This window comes from Phaseolus vulgaris, chromosome 7 (genome assembly GCF_051622355.1).
Source record: "Phaseolus vulgaris cultivar YP4 chromosome 7, ASM5162235v1, whole genome shotgun sequence".
Classification (NCBI taxonomy): Eukaryota; Viridiplantae; Streptophyta; class Magnoliopsida; order Fabales; family Fabaceae; genus Phaseolus; species Phaseolus vulgaris.
In genome coordinates, this window is record NC_143504.1 from 14,546,655 (window position 1) to 14,571,059 (window position 24,405).

At 37.3% G+C, this 24,405-nt stretch overlaps 1 protein-coding gene across 1 annotated transcript; it reads right to left on the bottom strand.

Moving 5' to 3' along the window:
- Positions 1-662: 662 nt before the first annotated feature.
- LOC137807308 (ion channel POLLUX-like protein, putative (DUF1012)) lies at positions 663-19,670 on the bottom strand. Its single transcript, XM_068607901.2, is given in 24 exon segments — positions 663-932; positions 1,015-1,125; positions 1,428-1,501; positions 1,584-1,653; positions 1,733-1,780; positions 1,883-1,959; positions 2,025-2,148; positions 2,241-2,336; positions 3,989-4,102; positions 4,202-4,381; positions 5,893-5,973; positions 6,060-6,136; positions 7,043-7,190; positions 7,277-7,361; positions 8,759-8,845; positions 9,774-9,878; positions 9,969-10,123; positions 10,197-10,295; positions 10,407-10,482; positions 10,654-10,725; positions 11,481-11,767; positions 12,325-12,446; positions 19,152-19,228; positions 19,389-19,670. Coding segments are annotated over 24 exon segments (2,553 nt in total). The 5' UTR covers positions 19,475-19,670; the 3' UTR covers positions 663-830.
- Between the last annotated feature and the right edge of the window lie 4,735 nt (positions 19,671-24,405).

Genomic DNA, 24,405 nt, shown 5'->3' on the forward strand with positions numbered 1-24,405 from the left:
CCCAAGCCTTGAGGCAATCACGAGGCAAAAAGGCTTAATTCCATTCTAACACATTCCATATCCGTTCTTTCAATGTTTAAACCCTTCAAATCATCGTGCCTTACCAGGTTCTTTTTCTGTATAGTAATGACAATTGCTATAATTGCTTCATTTGCTTGAGTGCTTCGTTATCTCTCCCTTCACTTCCCTTCTTCCTTACTTGCTCCTCTGCCAAAACCCTTTGCTATTTCACTTCATTTCTTACTTGCAATTGCCCATTTTAGGTACGCTTCAATTCGAGCCGAGCCAATTGTGGTGGTGGATTCGATTCCCCCAGATGTTCTGACTTAAAAGTTGAGTATCTAAGCTAATAAGTTATTCCATGATCCTTCCAGCTAAACTCAAACCTAAACTCGTGTTGCATTTCCATGATCCATTTATAACCATAGGACTAGTTCGTCTTCAAAAGTTGGTCCAACACAAAGAAGTTGATCCAACACAAAGAACAGACATTTTTCAATTTCCTTCTATTTCCTAGAACGTGACACTATTAGTCAAATCCTACAACACATTACTATTCAATCATCCTCATTATCAATTATTAAAAATAAAAGAATATTTACTTGTGTAAAATATAAACATAAAGTTATTTATTTATAGATAAAAATAATAATAAAATAACATAACAAAAACGGTTGTTTATTTATAGATGAAAATAATATCAGAATAACATTACAAAAACTATGAACTAAGTCCATTTATTCAATAACAATCATTCACGTGGATGCAATCACTGAATCAATGGACCCAAATTTTGGGGACAAGAATTAAAAAAAAAAAATGATTCAGCATTACAAAACAACTGGTTGCTCTCCTTCAAGTTCAGATATGACTATCAAGGAGTCAGTCATTTCAAGAGAGAGAGATTCAGACTTGGGAACTGGATTGATTACCTGAAAGTGGAAAAGGGTTTTGTGAGTAGCATGTTGATTCAAATGAAATACTAAAATTAAATTTGTACTATTGTTGGCATACATTCTTTTTGTTCTTCACATATCCTATGGCTATTTCTCTCCGCAAATATGCTCTCTCAGAAAGCTCATAAAATGATGGATTCTCTCCTTCTTTCATGTATAGGCCAATACTCTGCAATGAAAAAACAAAGAGTCAACTGCATTGCTTTTCTGTTTGTTTTTTATAGAGTCGGTTGACGCTCATGTTCTAATTTAAAACCCAGATACTTTTATAATAAAATGTCTATCTCATACACATTGGTTGATGCTGTAAGCAAACTGGGAAAAAAATCAATTTATATCATTTCATTTTGTAAGATGCATTATTTAGGAAGGAAAATTCAAAGAAAGCATGACACCAACATCACATACGTATTACCTTTATTGGGAGGAATGTTTACATAAAAGAAGTATCACAACATGAACAAACATTACCTTGACATATATTTCGTCTCCATCTGCATCTAATACGTCTTTCCAAACTTCATTTAGTTCACTGTTCTCGGCCACTGATATTCAAGTTTGAAAAATAAATTTAAAATTGATAACATATATTCAAACAAAACCAAAAAGAGATTAAAGATTAATGACCTTGTGCTGTTACAAGGCTCATTATTTCCTCTGCTGCAATGTAAGTCACTGATGGCTTGATTCTACTAATCTGCAGCATTTTATACAGTGTCATAGTCAAAAGATACCACAATATAAATTTGAAAGGTTAAACAAAACAAAAGAATTACTTGTTTCCCCAATTTTGAATCAACAATTTCCGCAACTAGATTTTGCACCTACAAAACATCCAATTCAACCCAACTATCCATCTTGCAATAACAAATATTTCAAAATGAACATTTGCTGTCAGCACAAAAAATAGAAGGCAAAAATATCACCTTAACTCCAAGTTTGTTGCAGATATTTTCAGCAAGGAGAAGAGAGTAAGCAGACAGCTTGTCTGCCTTAGATGGATCTGAAAAAAATAGTCATATTGGTCAATCATAGGCCATTTTCAGTCACAATTTTATGCATAATTACCTCCAAGAAGCCATTCTCTGTCAGATATGACAGCAACCGATAAAGGAAGGTCATCATACTTCAAAGAATTCTGAATATTCAAAATGGTTTCCTTTAAGGTGTCATAGTCCATGGGATTTCCAATCTGCCAAAATTGAAAGAAGTGACAGATCTCGTAAAAAACAGCACCACACTGAAAGAAATTTGAATACATTAATTGACAGCACAAAAAAATACCCTGTGAGAAACTCGGACATTCTTGAGTTTGTTATGACCATTGATGTTGCTCGCCTTAGTGATCCTTTCATCTAATGGTGTGTCTGATAACACTTCCTGCATATTATTTGCAGCCAGAAATGGTAAATATTGAACTTCCAAGAGAATGCCTATATAACGTAGAAAGAAGGAAAACGTAAAAATAACACCACAAACGGTATCTTACACCCTAAACAATCTCCAATGTCATGAATCTTCTGGTAGTTCAATCTCAAGATGAATACACGTCAGCAGCACAGGTATGTAGTTTGGAGAGATAATGCATTTTAGATTAACATAAATATAGTAGCACTAAACCGGCTTAGATCCTTAAAAGTGAAACTCCAACTTGATTCGCAAAATCAATGTGCAACACATGCAGCATTTGGCAGACATATTAGAATGGGATTGGAACATATTACATGGGTTATACTATATGTTTTTTCGAAAAGGACATACTAGAATCAAATACAATTAGATATTATATATAACCAATTATTCTGTTTTCTTTACAGTTCAGTTTGTTAGTTCATACTATTATATATAGCCCTCTCTTCTCTGCAAACATACATCTTGATTCAATGAATTCTTTTATTTCTTTCCTCCTTAATAAGACCAAATGTTGGAAAATAGAACTGTTTAGTTCTACCGAAATGGTGCAACAGAAGAGGATAATGGCAAACACCACCTTAGAATCACATGGTCTAAATTGGTAGATGTATTCATCAACCACAGTGAGGTTCCAAGAACTTGCTAGCAAGTGGGGAATGTTCGACATTCATTCACCAACTTGAGAGGGTGATGGAGATCCATCTCAGACAAAGCCAACCACCACAAAAGAATATTTTTTTTTTTCTTAAGCCTTGTATAAAATGTAAAAAGTAGAAATAGGGAATTTCCTTTTCCACCTTGTATTTTGGGTGAAGAGTACAATAGAAAGCAAACTCTAAACCTAGGGATAAGAGGACGTGAACAGCCACCTTTACAAACCCTAACTTGCCATGCAAGCTAGGGTTAGGGAAGCTACCTTGCACGTCCACTCCTCCTCCATGGCTATAAATAGAGTCCTATACCACTTGTGTATTCAGACTTATATTGAGTAATGAACCTCTGTCAAAATACAGATTCAAACACTCCTTAGTCTCATTCTAATCCTCGCTTGAAGCTCACTTCCTAGCCTAGGGTGCCGAGAAGAAGAATCTCTTCTCCAAGTAGCTTCAACACGAAGCAACCTTACATTTGCTCCATGCAAACTACTTCCATTTCAAACCAAACCTTCCGCTGTCATTCCTCTTCCATTCTTCGGTGCAAAACACATCTAAGTATGGAGCAAGCTCCATCAGAGGGTTTTGTAAATAGGTATTAGTTTAGGATAGACTATTCCTGGTATATATTCAAAATTTCAAAATTATATTTGTTATTATCAGGATAGATTTTATGTTTTTTCTTTTTCTTTTTTCCTTAAATAAGTTTAGCCTATCAATATAGATTAGAGCTTGTACTGGAAATATTACAAAATATTATAAAATTGTATTCAGTTTTCTTATCCATGTTAGAGATTCAAATATATGGAATATACCAAAACATTCCAGGCTATATCAAGATTAGTCATTCATTATTATTATTATTGTTCGAGGGATGGGGTATGGGGAAGAATATTTATGTTTTTTTCTCCCAAATTAGAAACAAAAGTATAATCAACAAAGATTCTCAGATATTTAAGGACATACCAAAACACTTCCAGGACCAAGATAGTTATCATACTCTTGGATCATTTCTACAGCATCTGGGCGCCATCCAAGTAAAAGAATGCATTCTTTTGGGCCAACATTCCCTTCTGATGCCTACATGACAATAACCAATAAAGGTTGACATTTCAAATAGTACATATGGTATCATGCTCAGTCAAAAATGTACACAACAGAGAACAGGAAGTGCCATACCTTGGAACCTGATCTATTAGGACGTTTTACAATATTAGCAAGTCTAAATTTACTCATTTTGATGGCATGTTCCTCATCCTTTTCAGGTATGTGCTCATTCTGAATTACACGTGTTCCTTCTTTCGCATTTAGGGTTACTTCTGGATTTTTAGCATTCTGAAGGGATCCAATAAACAATACCTACCAAAAGAGGTAAGCGGTATGATAATGTATGCTTGTAAGCTTTGACAATTGACTAATGTAAAATAAAATTTATTCAACATGTCATTGTCCTGTAAGCCGACTGGATGGCTTCTGGGAGCGATCAGGTTTGCCCCAGCCATTGACAATTTTTCCCTTACATATTCTCTCTTCCCTATCCCCTTCCCTGATATCCAGCCAGTATTTCAGGTAAGCAACAGTTAAGTTTGAAAATAGTATCTGTAACACGCATCTTTGCTCATGAAATCAATAGAGATTACTATCCGATTGGAACTACATGAATCTACTGAATTAAAATGTTTGAACTGCAAGAATCTACTGAATTAGGATGTAACCTAAAGCAATGAAGATTTAGGAAAAATAAATTTTTAAGATAAACTCAATTATTTTTCACTTCTATATGACCGCGATGTACTGGAAAAAGAAAAATCTATAGTAAAATGACATGAAGCTCACAAAAATACATTTCTAAAACCCAAAGACAGATTAGGGTTTAAATTGTCATGCACAGAGTAACTTAGACATAATTAGAGTTTAGCTCCTTCTAGTTTAAAAATTTAAACGTTGATCCATTTGGATCAGACCAATTTGACAACTCTAATCATAACATATAAATGAGTCAACACTCTCCCACTCTCCTTACATATTTATACAATATAGATAGAGCAAAGTTAATTTGTAATAAACATGCCAACCTAGGTGAAATTGTCAAAAAAGTTAACAAATTTTTCGTTCATACCAAGGAGTCAGGGACATAAAATGCACTGTGTCCTAAACTAGTCCAATTTCTAACGCCAACTCTCTTCTTCCAGTTTACCAGCTGTTTGATCATTGAATTTCTTGTTATTGCAACTTCTGCGCATAATTGTTGGTGAAAAAGGTATGGAACAATAACCTGTCCCTTTTGTTGAAATTATGTAGTTTTAAGAAAAGAGGAAGCGAAATGAGAGAATAGAGAACAAATACCACGAGATTGATTTGATATGATGTGATGTATTACAATATGCCATGATAAGATTGTAAAACCTAGTGCACTAACTCTTATTTGTTCTAATCGCAATCCTAACTAAAATGGAAGCAAATTGTGAGATCAGAAAATATGGTTACCAATCCTAGGAGATAGGAAATAAAAATCTAATACTAAAGAAAAATATAATATATTCTATCATAATTTATATATTCTAACACTCTTGTTTATTAGAAGAACAACCATTTGTTAAAGTTATTTTTTTGAAGAATAAGTTTTCTTTCAACAAAAGGATATGTTTAAAAGTAGTTATAATGCTTGCATAATTTTTTTAAGAAAAATAATTTGCTTAGTGTTTTCTCATAAGTGAAAATTAGTAGTTTAAGAAAAAGTATCAGAGTCACATTTAAGCTTTAATAACAAATGGGCCATTAACCATGAAACTCTCATAAATTTCATCACAAAAAGGGGAAAGATATCATATATACGAGAATTAGACTGAGTTATGTATTAGTCTACATACTTTGTCAGTTTGCTGCAGAATTTCACCATCGTTTGGGTGAAAGTGTATTTTCCCACTCCGGTAAATACCACATACAACGACCTGAAATAGTATCAAGGTAGAAAAGCTTAAACAATCTATAATGTAATTACTTCTGTCAAGAAATTACATTTGAATAAAGTAATTACTTCTTCAAAACTCTGTCTTATTTGCCCATAAGTCATTCCTTCTAGGTTAGGCAAGCTGCAAAGATTGAATACATTTTCTGCAAGTGGAACTAAAAATCAGAATTTAAGAATAAACACATGTAAATCAACTGAAAAATATCATAGAAGGTTTAACCATTTTTCAAATATAAGGAAAATATCTCAGTCTACTTTAGTGCAATACCAAGTAAACTAGGAAATGGAACTCCAAACCAAATTAGAGGAAAAAAAAATAAAAAAAATAAAATACACTTTAATATGTTCATCTTATCTTAGAATTTGAAATTAGAGTCAAAATCAATTTTCAAAACCAACTTATAAAAAATAAGGGTTGTTCGAGCTTTATAAACTCTGTTTAAGTCGGATATCTTAGTAATGTGGAACTAAACACCTCCCTTGAGACTGCAATTAAGGTACCCAAAGAAACCACAATTACCACCTCATGTTAAAATATCGTCTTAGAAGCTGGGGTATAGCAATATGAGTGGTCCAGCAATGGATATAATATAGACTCCAATATCATCTTAGAATTTGGGTTTTGAGCTTAACTCCATAAAATTGGATTATAAGGTGATAATAGCTTAAACTTTATTCACTCTATTTAAGTCATATACTCTAAGCATGGTTAGACTAAACAAATCCCTTGAAAACTGCAATTAAAGCAATCCCCAAAGATACCTCAATTTAGGAAGATTAAGAGTACCAACAATGCAGGAAACTTTCCAACAGTTCATTTTCATTGATAACAACTAATTAAAAAATAGAAACCTGCTAAATGTATAATTTGGTAGTTGCTAGGCCAATTCACAAACTATCAAAAAACATTTTTAATTTATGTAAAAATCTATTCTGAATTATTTTGGCAGAACATAAAAAAAATACAAAATAAACATTAAAGAAATAGGAAAAGAAGCAATCTGTATGAACATGACAAGCATGAAATTTAGAGAGCATAATTGCAGTACTTCGATAATTCAGCAAGTGCCTGTAGATCTTTATAAGTCCCTTATGCCGAGAGCATTGAACAAATAGTTTGGATGCAACATTTTCTACTGGCTCTACTTTCAATGCTGTGATTGACTTCATCAACTCACATGTCTTGGAACTTGAAACCTATATTCATTAATTAATAAATTCTCAAATAGTTAATGCCCTGTTTTTTTTTTAGTTTCACACAAAGCTGCTCATAAGTAACAAACCTCAACTATAGTGGGGACAGAATCCATGTTCGGAATTGATTGAAGGGCTAAAACAGAAAGAAATGCATCTGTGTCAACTTCATACCTAACATACAAACAATCTGAAATCCATTAGCTTTGTTAAAGTGAAACTCGGCACTTGACAAAAGCCAAGTAAAAAGTAGTTATTCTACTAAAATGGTGCTATCTATATGAACAAATGAACTTTGTGTGGCATGTAATTTGTCCGCATTGAATAGATAGAAAAGTCAGAGAAAAAGCTTCTCAACTACTACGACAAAGGTTAACCTGCTTAGCCATTTGAAGTGTGCACATTAGAAAGAGGAATAGAATCGCCATATGCAGGAGGATGCAGTAACTTGATAGTTAATGTACACCATGTATGTATTTATACTAATAAATAAGGTGTAGTACAAGTGTCTTACAGTTAGTACAAGTCTGGGTAAATAAGTACAACACTCTTAATATAACTATCTAACAAAACGAATTTACAAACTGTTCAATTCTCACTATTTTCTCATTGATTAAAGATCCATTGACAAACTCCTCAACAAAATTTGTATCTGTAGCCGAATATGAAGAATAAATACCATGCTTATGTCACATTGTTGAAATGATTTGAAAAACATAGTTTCCGAGATACTAACAAAACCACATGTGAAACTTACAGCAGATAATGAGACAGAACTTAGTGACCAAAAGAAATACATGAAGGCTTAAGAAAAATTTGAGTAATTTGACAGTTATCTGGTCAGACATTATTTTCCCAGTAACGTCTTCACCATCGACAACCCAGTCAAAATCTCGAACTCACTAGTAACATATCCTGTGCACCAAAAAAATCAGTGCTTGGTATAGTGCTGAAGCTGAATATAATACTATGGCAAAAACAACTTGTGAGCTGATGTTGATTCATTTTCTTCCAACACCTTACAAGTGTAATTATGCAGCGATAATCAGGCTGCTAAAAAATATCTAGCAATCAAGCAACTGAAAAAATTGTTTACAAAGTCTTTCTCTAGAATTAGAACTAGTTTAGATGGAACAAGCAATGCTTGACCAACATTTATGATCTAGCTTGGGAAGAAATGTTCAAATTAGTCCCTGATTCATCAGGATATGTGCTGCTGGGCATACATATAACTAGTGACTCTAGCTCTATGCATAAAGTAAGACATACCCATGGTGCCTAATCATTCAAATTAGTGATTATTCCCTCTTTCAGATGTCTCTCTCTCTCCCTCGGATCTTTCTCACCCTTTCCCCAATAATTACTTTAGCAGTCACTAATAATTAAAATTCAAACCAGTAACCACAATGCCTAAGATAATTATGGTAAAATTAAAAATAGCAATTTTCTCTAACATCATTATCTACCCAAACACTTTTCAATAATAAATTCGTGGAAACAAATCTACTGATTTCAATTTAAGCTGCTCTATAACCACCTGACAATAACAAGCTAAGTAGATCAACTCTTACCTATCACCTTTTGTTGGCAGTATAATTATTGCACGTGCCTTGTTGGCTGCTGCTCTTTCAAATGATTTTGTTAAACTAAGACTGCAACTGTAAAGCCAAAAACTTTCAATAAAAATTTATGTGAGAAGGGATAAGAAGCAATCCAAGACTCAGTAAGCCCAAAATATTAGCCTTTGTGCAATATTTGTCTTTAGGTAGTTATTTAGGAAGTTAGGGGTCTGAATGATTAAAGTTCTAGAAATGTGGTCTATATAAACCATACTATTCTAGTAAAATTTAACTATTATGATGTGTTCATTAGTTTAATTAACATTTGAGTTGAGACATGAAAGAAAATAAGTTTTAAATCAACTCAACATATAGACGACTCATTACTTTTGCTTTTACATAACAGTAATAAACACTCACAAATTTACGTAGTTCTGTGACCACATGTGGACAAAATTGAGAGCTTTTCTAAATGTACGATTTGTGAAGTATCCATTGAATTGTTTAATACAGTTCTTAATACTCATTAATTAACTTTGAAAGGCTTGAATTGGAATTGCCAGAAAAGGAACGTTCCATGATGGTGCAGTGTTTCTGTGGTTCTTTGGTGCATATGATTATTGCAGACTGCTTGGATTTTCTAGGGTACTTCGTTCTTCTTACTGTGGTGATGAGATATAATAATGTTAATAGCTTCTCTTTGGTGCTCTAATCTCTCAATCAGATATCAGTGGAAGTGCAAAAGGCAGAATATTATTGTGTCTATGACCTTGACTTCTCTAATTGAAAATTGTTGCTAAAGGAACTAAGTTGCTCTCATAATAATATGGAATTAAACACAAATAATAATCTTATAATCTTAAGACACACACTTTCCCACTCTACTTTTCGTTCTCTAAATGGAACATTTACCAAGATCAATCAAATAGAGCAGAAAAGCCTTTGGCTGGGTTAAGAGCAGAAACAAATTGTAATTCTACAAAAGGTGTTTCCATGATTAAAATACGAAATTACCCAGCATGAATACCTCTTGCTAAGGACATCAATATGATTTAAATCTTTTGCAATATTGTCAGCTATTCTATCAATCTGTTTTCTTGGAAGATCAGACATAAGAAGGATTCTCTGCCTCCTGCATAGAGATGAAAAACCATATTGCAGAAGCCAGCAATCAGGACACAAGATAAGGGCAATGGGCAACTACCTTGTCTGAACCATTTACCTAGCTGTAGCTGTGCCTAAGCGAACAGCAAACTCATGATACTTATTTAACTGCTTTAATATGAAGGGAAGATGACTATTCATCCCACAGATAATGATATGGTCAGTCTCCAGAACTTGCATTTGGGCACCCTCCCTGAGCTTTTGCATATTACTCTGTTAAGAAGACTGAAAACTATTAGCACACAAAAAATATTGCTTAATGAATGCTTAATGCTTCAGAATTTACCCTAAATTATTCAGTCATCGTACTTAGAAGTCGAGAGTAGAACAATATACCCCATATTGCCAGAAGAAGACCAATAACACGCTCAACACGTGTTGATTGCTGCAGATCAACAAAAAGTATGTTATTTGGTTACACATTAAAGGCTTATAAACAATGTAAAAGGGGTGAATAAAAACTCAGATTATAAAGTCCACAAGAAAACCAACATACTTTTAAATGAGTAGATGATGAACAAAGACATGCCCAGGCTTCCCAGAGACAATCTTCCAGAGAATTTTTATTACCCCTGGATAATTTAAAATGACCTAGATTAACAAACATAGATAAGAACAATAGATAACAGTTCATAATTTAAGCTGTCATGACATGATCTAATACAGTTGTTGGCAAAGGAGAGAAATAAGAATTGAACTTGGAAGTCAGAACACTCTTATAACAGTGACCAATCTATGATTACCTTAACTTGAAGAACATGACACCACCAACAATAACAAATGAGAAGCATGCCACTAGGAGCACCACTAAGAACCTGAAAGAGTCCATATGATTGTTTCAAACAAGTATGTACATATCATTAGTTTTTTAAATACCTGTAAATAGTTTGTAACGTAAACAAGACCCACTAGCTCCATTCATAGAATGAAGTCACTCAATTTACATACTTTGGAAAGTGTTCAGAAAATTTTCCAGTTAGCCTTCTTGGCCACAAATAAATAAGCTCCTTAGTCCTTTGGATAGCTGTAGTAAAGTAATGAGGGTGTTCAAAACCATAGCACCCAAGGAAGCAATGCAAAATTTCCTACCCTATTTTTGAAGAATGAATAGTTCCTTCAACAATTTTGTGTTCCTCTCCATCCCTAACCATATGCACTAAATCCCTGAAAACTAATCATGTTCCTCGAGAATATCCAGCTTTCTTCCCCTAAGAGCTCAACGGTTTTACTAAAAGCTGCCAGTAAACTTTCTTATAATATAAAACAAACTAGCTATTTCAAATCCACCAAGATTAACAATTAATGCAAGAATAGATGACCATAAATCCCAAAAGATTTCAGAGAAAGTTGGATTCTGTTTAGAGTAAATTTGTGAACATTATTCACCAAAACTAATGATAAAATGGTAGACTTCATATATATATATATATATATTCATCTCATACCAAGACAAACACACTAAAATATGTAATCAATTCTACTTAAAGGCTTTAATCAAGTGAGGAGCTTCAAATTTATTAACCAGTAAAACAGAAAGATCAAAGACAAATAAATGAAGTGATTGACTTACGTGGCAACATTTCTTTCAAGCTGTATGTTAAATAAGTATAACAACCGTGCTAAGCTCCATCTAATATCATGAAAAGAAGGCAAGGACACATCTAAATTAAGAGGCTTAGGTTTATTCAAGGCATTAGAAACACAAGCAAGAGGCAAGCTCATTGCAATATTAGTCTGACACACATATGGAAGAAGTGCATGGCCAGCTTTTATCATCAGATCACACAACTGCTTATGGGTCAATCTCAGAATGATGTAAAAAGACATAATTTGTATCATGCTTCTAGCCTGTGGACCCTGCAGCACATATTGTATTTTGAGAGATTTAGTTAGCACTAAGTGCTGCAAAGTCTAGCCAGCCAAATTAAATAATACATCAATTTATCCAACACATTTGACCATGATAAAACCATGATATTGACATAGACAAATAATCTGTAGAAAACTTATTTCAAAAATCCTTACTTGCACAAACGAAACAGTGATTCACGGAATATATTTAACAAGCAATCTTACAAGGATTTTCTTTTAGCCAATATCACTATCATCGATTTTACTTACCCCATTGTCAAGCACTATTGACAAGAATAATGTAAAGGACTTTCAGTGACTGAAATATAGTTGTTCTTCTCATGCACAACATGCCTCAAAATAAGGAAAAAGAGAAAATTCGGTAATATTAACAATTTAACAATAAATAACATCCATCATCAAATACAACCTTGAACACATGTTTGAAAAGAAAATTGAAATAGGTATATATGAAGCATAAACAGAAGGGTTAATCAGATGAAAATAACACAGTTACTATAACAAATCTATACATTTTCCAAGTTTGATCATACATTTCTCACCTGAGAACTATTATTATTTTTCTTCATCCAAAAAACCTTGGTGCCCAAATTTTCTGGGACATGTTTGTAAGTGTTGGAACATGACTTAACTTCTGAACTGTGAGAATCAACCTCCCATCTCCCTACATGGATTTCATCAATTCAGCTTTAGTTCTAGGTAAGAAAAGCCAACAAAATTAATCCGCAAAAATGATTTCAAATCAAACAAAAAAGAGAATAGATCATAGGAAACAGAAAGATGGACGCCAAAAAGGAAAATATTTAAATCTGAACCAACAAAATTAAGTTCTCCTTAAAGAAAAGAAGGATTTAAGAATAAACATTGTTGATTAGAGATATAAAAAAAAAAAACTTCCACTAAGACAGTGTAGAAGCTTGTGGAAAAAAAATTCCAGAAAAAAAAATTGAACTTATAAAAAAGTAATCTTGAAAAAGCCACTAAGATCTACTGTTAGGCAGGAAAATAAGGACAACACTTGAAAGGTGTATCATAGAAGGAAATTTAAAAATAAGGGTTGAGCGGGTTAGTTAGTTGTTGGGAGGGGGTCTTTAAATAAAGACCAACCTGTTGTGGGGAAGGGTTAGCTGATTTGTTGTGTAAAGTTGACCGGAATAAACCTGTGTGAAAGGAGTTATTCTCCTTTGTAACTCTTTTGGGAGTTTTGTTATGTACTGTAATAAAACAGAGTTTTCTTTCTTCTTGCTGTGTTTGGGAGGGATTATGGGTTTACTGTTTGGGAACCTAACAGTTTGGTCCGACCTGCCGGATCTGAAAAACAGAGAGGGAGGAAGAAAAGATGGAACAGAGGATGGCAGCAGTAGAGAAATTTACCAGTGAACAAGGGAAATGGAATTCTGAAATAAGAGCAGAAATTTTGGGGTTGAAAAAAGGCATGCTGGAGTTGAAAGAAATGTTACAGGATCTCAAGAAAGGAGACAGAAGGTCAGAAGGGGGAGAGAGTTCGGAGAATGGTGATGAAAGAAGGGAGGAACAATCAAGACAGGATAACTAGTGGGATAAGGAGAATGAAGGAGAGATGAAGCCGTGGACTAGGAGAGTGGAACTACCGGTTTTTGAGGGCGTGGACCCAATGGGTTGGCTAGCCAAAGCTGAAAATTTTTTGACGTGCAGAATGTGACGGCTAGGGAAAGATTAAAACTGGCCTTCATCACTATGGAGGGAAGTGCCAGTCCTTGGTTCAGTTTTTGGAGAAAGGAGAAACAACTCCAAGAATCCTTCTTGGGAAGAGTTTTCCATGGCGTGAATAGGAGGTTTGGGGGAAAGAAGAGGAGTTCTGTTTTTGAAAAGCTGGCAAAGATCAAACAGAATGGAAGAATTGATGAATACATTCAAGATTTTGAGTTGTTAGTGTCACAAGCACCACAAACAAGGAAGGAACAACTGCTGGGTTATTTTTTTGCTAAGTTACAGTCCAAGATTTGTAACCAAATCAGACCGCATGACCCCAAAGACTTGAGGAGAGCCATGGAGATTGCGCTGGATGTTGAGGAGTCATTCAAAGAAGAAAAAACTGGTAGCATTGGGTATAGGAATAATGCTTCTTTTGGGCATTATCAAGGAGGTTCCGGGATAACAGGCAACACAGATTTGCATAAGGGAAATAGTGGGCCAATCTCGTCAAGTTTGGCTAGCACTGCAAGGAAGGAGTCTTCTTCCTCCAATAGAGAGTTTCAGCCAGGAGAAGGAGGGGAGAGGGAAGATGTTTCCATTATGGAGGGATGTACGATCTCGGGCATCGCTGCCCTGAAAAGAATTTGAGGGTAATCATTTGCGCAGAAGATGAGGAGGCCCTACAGAGGTGGATCATTGTGTGTTGGGACAGATTGAGGAAAATTTGGAGAAAGAAGAAGAGGAGAGGGAGTATCTACAAATGGATTTATCCATTTTTTCTGCTGGGGTTTCTAACACAACCCAACACTATGAAGTTACAAGGGGAAGTGAAGGAAAGTATAGCGCTGGTGTTGATTGATAGTGGGGATAGCCACAATTTCATATTTGCCTAGTTGGTTAGCCAATTGGGATTACCAGTTGAGTCCACACCGTTGTATAATGTGAGGTTAGGTGATGGCCATAAGAAAAGGGCGAGTGGGTGCTGTCAAGGTGTGAAGGTGAAGCTGGGAAATTATAGGTTTGACAAGACCTTTTTCCTTTTTTGAGTTAGGAGGGGTGGATGTGATCTTGGGAGTAGCATGGTTGGCAACATTGGGTGATGTGAAAGTCAATTGGAAAATGTTGACAATGAATTTCAGCATTAACGGCCAGCATGTGCAAATTAGAGTAGATCCCAAGTTATCTAGGACTTTGGTGACTCCTAAATCTTTAAAAATGGAGACGGAGATCGAAGTGGTGTCCCTCATATGGGGAAGAGAGAGCGCTGACCAGCCCAACGCATATCAGATCGAGAGTGACAAGAAGACTATGGGGCTAACAGGGAAGCAAAAAACACAATTAAAAGATGTTTTGAAGAAATGTGTAGGGGTTTTTGAAGAAACCAAGCAATTGACACCCAATAGGGAGATTGATCATAAAATCCCAATTAGAGCTGGGATAGATCCGATTAATGTGAGACCGTATAGGTACCCACATTTGCTAAAAACGGAGATAGAGAAATAGGTTGATGAAATGCTGAAGGCAGGGATAATCAGACCCAACAACAGCCCGTATTCAAGCCTTGTGATCCTAGTAAAAAAGAAGGATGGCAGCTGGATGTTTTGTGTGGATTATAGGGCCTTGAATAAGGCAACAATTCCGGATAAATTTCCAATTTCTGTAATAGAGGAATTGTTGGACAAATTGTTTGGGGCACAGTACTTCTCTAAGGTGGATTTACGGGTTGGCCATTATGAATCGCTAGTTATGCCGTTTGGGCTAACCAATGCTCTGACTACCTTTCAATGCACCATGAATAACATTCCTCATTCATACTTGAGGAAGTTTGTGCTGGTTTTCTTAGATGATATTTTGATAAACAACAGAACTTGGGAGGAGCATGTTACACAGTTGAAACAGGTTCTAAAGACTCTCACCCAACACCAATTTTACACAAATCACAAAAAATGTGAGTTTGGTAAACGAGAAGTCATGTAATTTCAGGAGAGGGAGTTCAGATGGATCGTGAGAAGATTTCAGTTATCATGCAATGACCCACGCCCAAATCATTGAAGGCGTTGAGAGGATTTTTAGGCCTCACGGGTTATTATAGAAGATTCATCCATAACTATGGAAGAATGGCGAGACCCTAACACAGTTGTTGAAAAAGGGGAAGTTTGAGTGGACGGAGGATAGTACTAATGCCATGCAGTAGTTAAAGAATGCGGTCACTAATGCTCTGGTGTTAATGATGCCAGATTTCAGCCAACCATTTTGCATTGACTGCGATGCTTCAGGCATTGGGTTGGGAGCGGTATTGTCCCAAAATAGAAAACCTATTACGTTTTTCAGCAAGGCTTTGGCAGAGACTTCGTTGATAAAGTCTATGTATGAGAAGGAATTAATGGCCTTGGTATTAGCGATTCAGCATTGGTGGCCTTACATGATAGACCAGAAATTTACGGTTTACACGGATCAGAATAGTCTAAGGTATTTACTGGAACAAAGAATCACCTCCCAGAACCAACAAAATTGGTTAGCCAAATTGTTGGGAGATGAATTTGATAATTTGTATAAACCGGGAGCGTCTAATAAGGTGGCAAATGCGTTATCTCAAAGGCTGGAGGAGGAGGAGGATGGAGGGGTGGAGATCAATGTGTTATACAAACCTTACTGGCAGGATGTTGAATTAGTAAAGGCAGAAAATCAGCAAGATCCGACTTTAAAGAAAATCATGGAAGAATTAAGGAGAAATCCGAAGTCACATGGGAATTATACCTTGGAAAATGGAAAACTCCATTACAAGGGCAGGATGGTTTTATCATCATCTTTGAGTTGGATTCCCAAACTGCTCCAAGAATACCACACTACGCCTATGGGAGGACATTCATGAATTTTCCGCACCTACAGAAGAATAGCTCAGTCCTTGCATTGGATGTGCATGAAGAAGACCGTCACGAAATATCTCCAGGCCTGTGTGATGTGCCAGCAGAACAAGTATCAAGCATGCTCCCCACACGGTTTGCTCCAACCGTTGCCGATTCCAAAAGCAATTTGGGAAGAGATAAATATGGAATTCATTGTTAGACTACCTAAATTTGGTGGGAAGGATGCGATTTTGGTGGTAGCGGATCGTCTTAGTAAGTATGGACATTTCATTCCTCTTAAGCATCCGTATTTGGCTAGATCAGTCGCAGATGTGTTTGTCAAAGAGGTGGTGAGATTACATGGCATTCCAGCCTCCATTGTCAGTGATAGAGACTCAACGTTTCTAAGTCTGTTTTGGAAGGAATTATTCAAGTTACAGGGGATGACGTTGAGGATGAGTTCAGTGTATCATCCAAAAACGGATGGTCAAACGGAGGTGTTGAATAGAACGTTGGAAACGTACCTTCGTTGCTTTAGCTCAGAGCAGCCCAAAATGTGGGCACTTTTCCTTCCTAGGGCAGAATATTGGTATAACACCAGTTTTCATGGGGCAGCAAGGTGTACACCTTTTGAAGTGGTGTATGGACAACCTCCTCCTTCTCTGGCTCATTTTGTTCCAGGGGAAATGATGGTGGAGGCGGTGGCACAAGATTTAATGAATAGGGATGAGGCCCTTACTCAACTCAGATTTCATTTAAGAAGAGCGCAGGATCAAATGTCCAAGTTCGCTAATCGCCACAGGAAAAGTTCCCCAATTAAAGTGGGAGATATGGTATACTTGAAAATTTGTCCGCATTGACAACTATCTATGCCTAGTCGATTGCATCCTAAATTGGCAGCTAGATATTATGGGCCTTTTTCAATTATAGCAAAAGTGGGTCCGGTGGCTTTTCGACTACAATTACCGGAACAAGCTTGAATACACTCGGTTTTTCATGTGTCTCAACTCAAGTTGGCAGTGGGACAACACCAAATATATCCGGAATTGCCTCTAGAATTTCAGGGACAGGCTGCGAACCTCTATCCAAAAGAAATTTTGGATAGACATGACGTAACAACGCAAGGAGCATGCGTTCCACAAATCTTAGTTAAATGGATTGGAGGGGACAATGATACTGCTACATGGGAGGACGTGGAGACCATCAAGGAGCAATTTCCCGATTTTAACCTTAAAAGACAAGGTTGTTTTGGCATAAGGGAGTAATGTTAGGCAGGAAAATAAGGACAACACTTGGAGGGTGTATCATAGAAGGAAATTTAAAAGTAAGGGTTAAGCGGGTTAGTTAGTTGTTTGAAGGGGGTCTTTAAATAAAGACCAACCTGTTGTGGGGAAGGGTTAGCTGTTTTGTTGTGTAAAGTTGACAGGAATAAACCTGTGTGAAAGGAGTTATTCTCCTTTGTAACTCTTTTGGGAGTTCTGTTCTGTACTGTAATAAAACAAAGTTTTCTTTCTTCTTGCCGTGTTTGGGAGGGATTCTGGGTTTACTGTTTGGGAACCTAACATCTACACACACCAAAAATAAATAAATATAGCCCAATATATGATGGAAATGAAGTTTTGTGGTATTGGCATTGTGAATCACTAATCTTTTCACACTTGCTGAAATTCTTGGTGTGTTATATGTATATATCATGAGCACAGTCGAAAGCAATTGGAAGTAATCTTCTCATTTCTTTTCTTATGAAGCTAGCCTTGTTAACAGAAAAAAAAGGCTCAAACAGGAGATTTTAATATGTGTAGTAAAAACAGCAAAAAAACGTCTGTTTCGTCATAAACAGACAAACAACCACAACAAACTAAAGCTTAAAGTACAACATAGTTGAGGAATCAATTGAAACCTTAGATAGAATAAAAATAAAAGAGATGTAACCAATTTAAGAATTGTGACCCTAATTGGATCAATTGTTTTATAGTTTCAGAAACATTAGAAAAGGAGAAGAATACAATACATCAGAACTGGTCACAGAACAAGTAACTAAGTTATCAAACCACATGGAAAAGCCTTCACAAAAAATTATAGAGGAGCAACAAGAAGCACGTAAGCAGATAAGTAAGAAAAGTACTACCTCTGCTTCAGACTAAATTCAATAATTAGACTTGGTTCTATCCTACGGTATACAAATATTAGACTTGACTCTATCCCATATAAGTATCATGACATATTATCTACTTCACATGATGACAAATAATGGTCTTGTTAATCTCAAATGTTTGCAAACACTGGAAAGCTGTAGTCATCCTCCTAAATGAAACATGAATTATGTATATCACAATACAACTATCAGTTGGTAAAAAAATTCTGTATTCATGTAACTAAAAGTTCTACATAAATATTTGTTGACAAAAGAAGAGAAGAGCAGAGGAAGAAAACTATATGTAGCGGCCGGTCAGAGAGTTAAATGATGACCCCAGAAGCAGAACAGGGTCAAAGAAAGTGAAAGAAAGAATCTCATCAGCCAATTATAAGAAATACTAATGATTAGGAAATGAGCAACATAAGAGCAGTGAACACAAACCAAGTAAAACTCTGAGTTTACAAGCTTGAGACAAAGCAAGAACTCGTGAAGTGGGAGAAATGATTAGGAAAAAAGGAATTAGGCCATTTTAGATATACAAAATTGAATTAAAGCTTTTGTTTGAGTGAAATTTGGTGGCACAAAGGACATTAAATCTCCATTCAGATTAACGATAAACAAGTCAAGAACATCTTACCCTACAGAAACTTAAAATTGACAAGTTTAAGATCTTGTAAACTCAATAAAGCAGCAGTTGATTCATGAGGCTCACCTTCAGCGTGCCCTCTAGGACCACGCATGTGTAATGCTGAGGATTTGACCCAGCTGAAGTGACAGGGCATATACATCCTGTGAAGCATCACAAACCATTAAAAAGAAAATTCTCCATATAACACACTCATCTAAACCTATATGACCAATTCTAAGGTATTAGACTTTGAGGACATGCAAATCTATTGATGATATCTATATGTGTGTGCAGAGAGAAAGAGAGAACATAAGGGTTTACCTGGAATTGCAAGTGGTTGAAGAGAGATGGGTGTATGTTGGTGGTAAAATCCATGGCTGACAGCTTTGCAGGTGAAGGAGAAGCATTGTTCCTTGTTCCACTGGGAGAGATCAGAAGGGTCTGACAAAAGGAACAGAGGAAAACATAGAACGTCGGATAAAAGTGAAAGGAACAGGAAGAACCGACTGGTGGAGTGAAATAGTATAATATATGAAGAAAATCTGAGCAACAAAAAAGGAATAAAATAAGGAGATAGAAAAGGTGAGAAGCGATAGAAATTACAGAAGACAGAAGAAAGAAGAAGGAGGGTTCATTAATATCAAGTGGGGTAGTAAAGTAGTACCACAATTAGAACATCCTTCGATTAAACGAATTGAAAAGAACCCTGACACAAAAGAACAAAAATGTGTGACCACATTACATACGTGAACAATCCTTTCTCGCGTTGGACATACTTGACTTAATGATGGTGCTGCGTGATGATTCGTTGCAGTTTTCTAACAACTGAATCTGAATACAATATCTTTTTATATATTTAATCTTCATTTGTTTACAAATGAATATTCCCTGAAAAGATGTTTTTATAAAAAAAAATGTGATAAAGATTGAAAATGTGTAAGAGAATAATGAATTTTGATTAGCAGAAAATAGTTATTGGAGCTTAAAAGAATAATGATAAATGAGGTGAATCCTCACACGGTGACCTGGGCCATAACATTACTTAAATATATAAATAATTATATTTTATCTCTTAATTATTAAAATTTATAAAAATTATTAAAATGGATACATCACATGAATGTCTCACAATTTTATTGAAAACAAAATCTTATCAAAATAATATAATTTAAGGAAAATCATATTAAATTAACACGGTTTTTACATAATTAAATTTTAATTTATACTGGTATGGACCAAACGGTCAATACTATAATTTGGTCTCTTTGATCGAGTTGACCGAGTCCAGCACGTTCATGCAGGCCGATCGACATACTCAATCCATTAACGTTCAAATCATAGTCAGTAAAGTCAAACCACCATTAAGAATTAGGTAATATGCCTCTAAGTGTGATCTACTCCACTAATCTGACTCAATAAGATAAGTGCATTAAAATAATATAAATAGTGCATATTACAATAACAATGTACGTCATTAATCACTGTAGACTTCCGAGGGTCGAATACCCCTTTTGCTGACTTGAGCGTCAGAGTGTCTTCTGCAGGTATCCCATTTGACAATCACCTCAGATAAAGCGATTGAGACCTAAAGGAGTAGCACTAAGCGAGAATGAGCAAACTGAAGTTCTATTAGACTGTTCGATAAGAAGGAAGGAGGAAGTCAGTCAACATTTCTCTAGGTCTCATCTTTCTAAGAGTAACATAATTAAAATTGTATCAATATAGGGTATGACATGTTATTTTGTTAATTTTTGAAAAGAATTACTTAATTTTAATAATTATAAAAGAAAATTGTACCACATTATTAAAAATCTCAATAGCTAACACTTGCAACTCTTCAATTCAATGACCCTACCATCTACACTAGTGTAGGTACATCCACGTCTTGGTGTCGCTTTTGAGCTTGGTGGTTAGTACTGGTGTTGATGTTGATGGTGCTTTTGTGGCCACCACCAAATGCGCATTGCAAAGTCATAACTAACCCGCTGCACTATCTCCTCGTCTAAATTCTACACAAGTTTTGGTCTGCCAAACTAAAATATCGTATTTCCTTAATATCTAATATAATAAAAAACTAGAAATGTATATTAGATTGATATTGTTACTGCTTTATTTTTTTAATGAGTAATAATAATGATTTTTTTCTGGTTTTTACTTAAGTAAGTTTGTAGACGATTTTTTTTTTAAGTAACTTGATAATGTTTAGAGACGTGGTTCGAGATTTACCTAAACGACAAGGACATGTTCGAATGAGCGTGATGCTATTTGTTTTTTTTAAATTATGTGTGGTATTAAATTTATTTTATGCAAGTGTTATTTCAATGAATAAATTTATTTGAATTAATTCGCCATTTTTTACTTAATGGTTTCTCCTTTTTCATCTTTTCAGCTTAGAACTTAGAGACCAAATTTGTTTTTTCTAAGAAAATACCAGTTGGAGTAGATTCAACTGCATCTCTTGGCAAGATGGTCGGATATGAGTATTGAGCCTTTTCTTCATGATATGAGTTGGATTGACACTTGTACCGTCCTAGGGTGATCGACGAAAGGTCAAAGTCAAAATCAACACATAGAAGGACGTCGCCCCAATAAGACATCGCCCGAAGAGTCAACCCGCGTGACAGAAACATTTCGCAGAGAAGAGGGCCCACACAATGGAATAACCCTAAGTTGGGTGGCGGCGTTGTGGGACCCTCTACACAGAATAAACGATCAAGTCAAAGGGGAACGTGACAATGCCCACGTGCTCATTAAAGATCTCCAAGGAAGGCTGCATGCATGACACGTGGTTAATTAGGGCGCCCACGAAGTATGATGCGGCGAGAGATACGACGCTCAAGTTAGAACCCAAGCGGCCACAAGGTTATTCATTGCACTCCAGATAAGGGAAGTCCATGTGCCAGATACGCTCAGATCCTAGGAATAGCGGCGCAAGGACCTTCTCCAAGGAACCCTAGATAATAGCAGCAGCGCGAAGGTAAACCCTAGCTTTCGCCTATATTAAGGGCACGAAGAACCCTAGTAAGGTACGCTTTTCACATTTACATAGGTTTCAACCTAATTCTCATATCCATTCAGAGCACAAACCCTAGTTGTCTTCACAGCACCCCACAGTGAGCACAAGGCAATTAGGGCAACACAGTTTTAGCCACACAGTTCCAGTCATTGAAATTATCATACAGTTTTCAGTCACATTGGTGTTTCTCGCTAGCTGACTTGATCGTCGGAGTGCAAACGGCCGCGAGGGCGTCCCTTTGTTTTTTTTTTTTTTTTTTTTCAGGTACTCATAGACGAGGCAGAACGAAGGTGCCCTAGCTCGTGAGGACAAGCCACGCATAAAGACGACCCAGGTCAACTGGCCGGAACATCTGGCGCCCACCGTGGGGCCGATATAAACATCGGTTCCACCACACAAGCTTTCAGTTCTAGTTCTCGAAACCCAGATAAGTTGAAAGGATCTCTAGAAAGCCATGACCACCCGACCAGAGCGCGCCAGGAGTGAAGAGATGACCCTGCAACAACTTGTGGGTATGGTGCAAGGGCTGCAGGACGCGATGGCAGCCTCAAAGGTGGAGCAGGAGCGCATGCAGGCAGATCTGGAAGCCTCTCAAGCAAGAAACGACGAGCTCCACCGTGCCAATGAGGAGTTACGCCGTGGATGGCGTAACAGAGACGAGCCTGAGGCCGCATCCCCACCCAGGGAATTCACAACACCGTTTTCACAGGCAATTCTGGAGACAGCAATTCCCAATACGTTCACGGGACCCAAAGCGACCTTCACAGGGGTGGAGGATCCTGAGGCACACCTCACGGCGTTCCACACACAGATGTTGCTGGTAGGCGGTTCAGACGCCGTGAGGTGCAAGCTTTTCATGAGCACCTTGACGGGGATGGCTATGGATTGGTTCATCAGCCTCCCAGAGGGCCACGTCACGTCCTTCGCCCAACTTTCACAACTATTCAGAGAGCAGTATCTAGCCAACAGAACTCCCGCCCGAGTCTCGTATGATCTTTTCGACGTCAAGCAGTTCCAAGGCGAAACCCTAAAAGAGTACATAAGCCGTTTTGGGGCACAAGTGGTGAAAGTAGGCACCACGGAGGAACCCATGATCGTGTACGCATTCAGGAAGGGGGTACGTCCCGGATCTTTTAGTAAAACGCTCAACTGCAGTCGCCCCAAAACTTTCGCTGAAATAAGGCGATGAGCGGTAGAGCACATTGCCTCAAAAGGTGAGGCATACGAGAAGTGCACGACCGCTGCACCCGCGCGGCCCAAGGCACAGATACATACGCAACCTGTTAGGGTTCACCAAGCCGCCACGGAGAGAAAACACTTAGACAGGAAGCGCGCCTACGAGCCAAGGAGGACCCAGCCTAGGGGTCGAGCAGAGGAAAGAAGAGAAGGGAACAGGCCACCGAGACACAACTTCGTGATGGAACTCAAAGATCTGATCGCGGTGCCCAACATAACCGACAGGTTGAGGCCACCGGTGAAGTCTGACAAGATGCTAGGACCCCACAAGGAATCGTGGTGCGAATTCCACAAAGCATTTGGGCATCATATTAACAATTGTTTAGCGTTGGGTCACCAATTGGACGAACTCGTGAAGAATGGCTTCCTGAAGGATTACTTGGTGGAGAAGCAGACAGGACAATCGTCAGTTTCGCAACCGGCAAGTGGCGAGGGACAGCACCACGAGGTGCCCATCCACGGCGAGGTCCACACCATAGCGGGTGGGTTCTCGGGCGATGGATGTACGACGTCGCAACGCAAGAAGTATGCTAGGTCCATAATGTCAGTAGAGGCTTTTGAGGATCATTCGCCCGATGTGGACATCACGTTCACCAAAGAAGACCTCAGGGACGTTGTGCCCCACGACAACGATCCCATCGTGATCTCACTCGTCACGGCAGGAAGGATGGTTCATCGAGCACTGGTCGATCAAGGGAGCTCGGCAGATGTGATGTTCTGGCCAACTTTCGAAAAGTTACAGTTGTCCCCAGACCATCTGAGGTCGTATGGGGGCTGCCTATACGGCTTTGCTGGTGACCAAGTGGAGGTCAGGGGGTACATTGAGTTAAGAACGACATTCACAGATGGGGCAGTGTCGCGAACAGAGAAGATCAGGTACCTGGTCGTGAATGCCCCTTCAGCATACAACATCCTGTTAGGAAGGCCAACGCTCAACAGGATAGGAGCTGTGCCCTCCACTAGGCATATGAAGGTCAAACTACCTTCGACGGAAGGGGTGGTTATCACCATCCGCTCTGATCAAAAGGAGGCAAAGAAGTGCTATGAAAACAGCCTTAGAAATAGGCGATTAGTATGCCAAGTAAG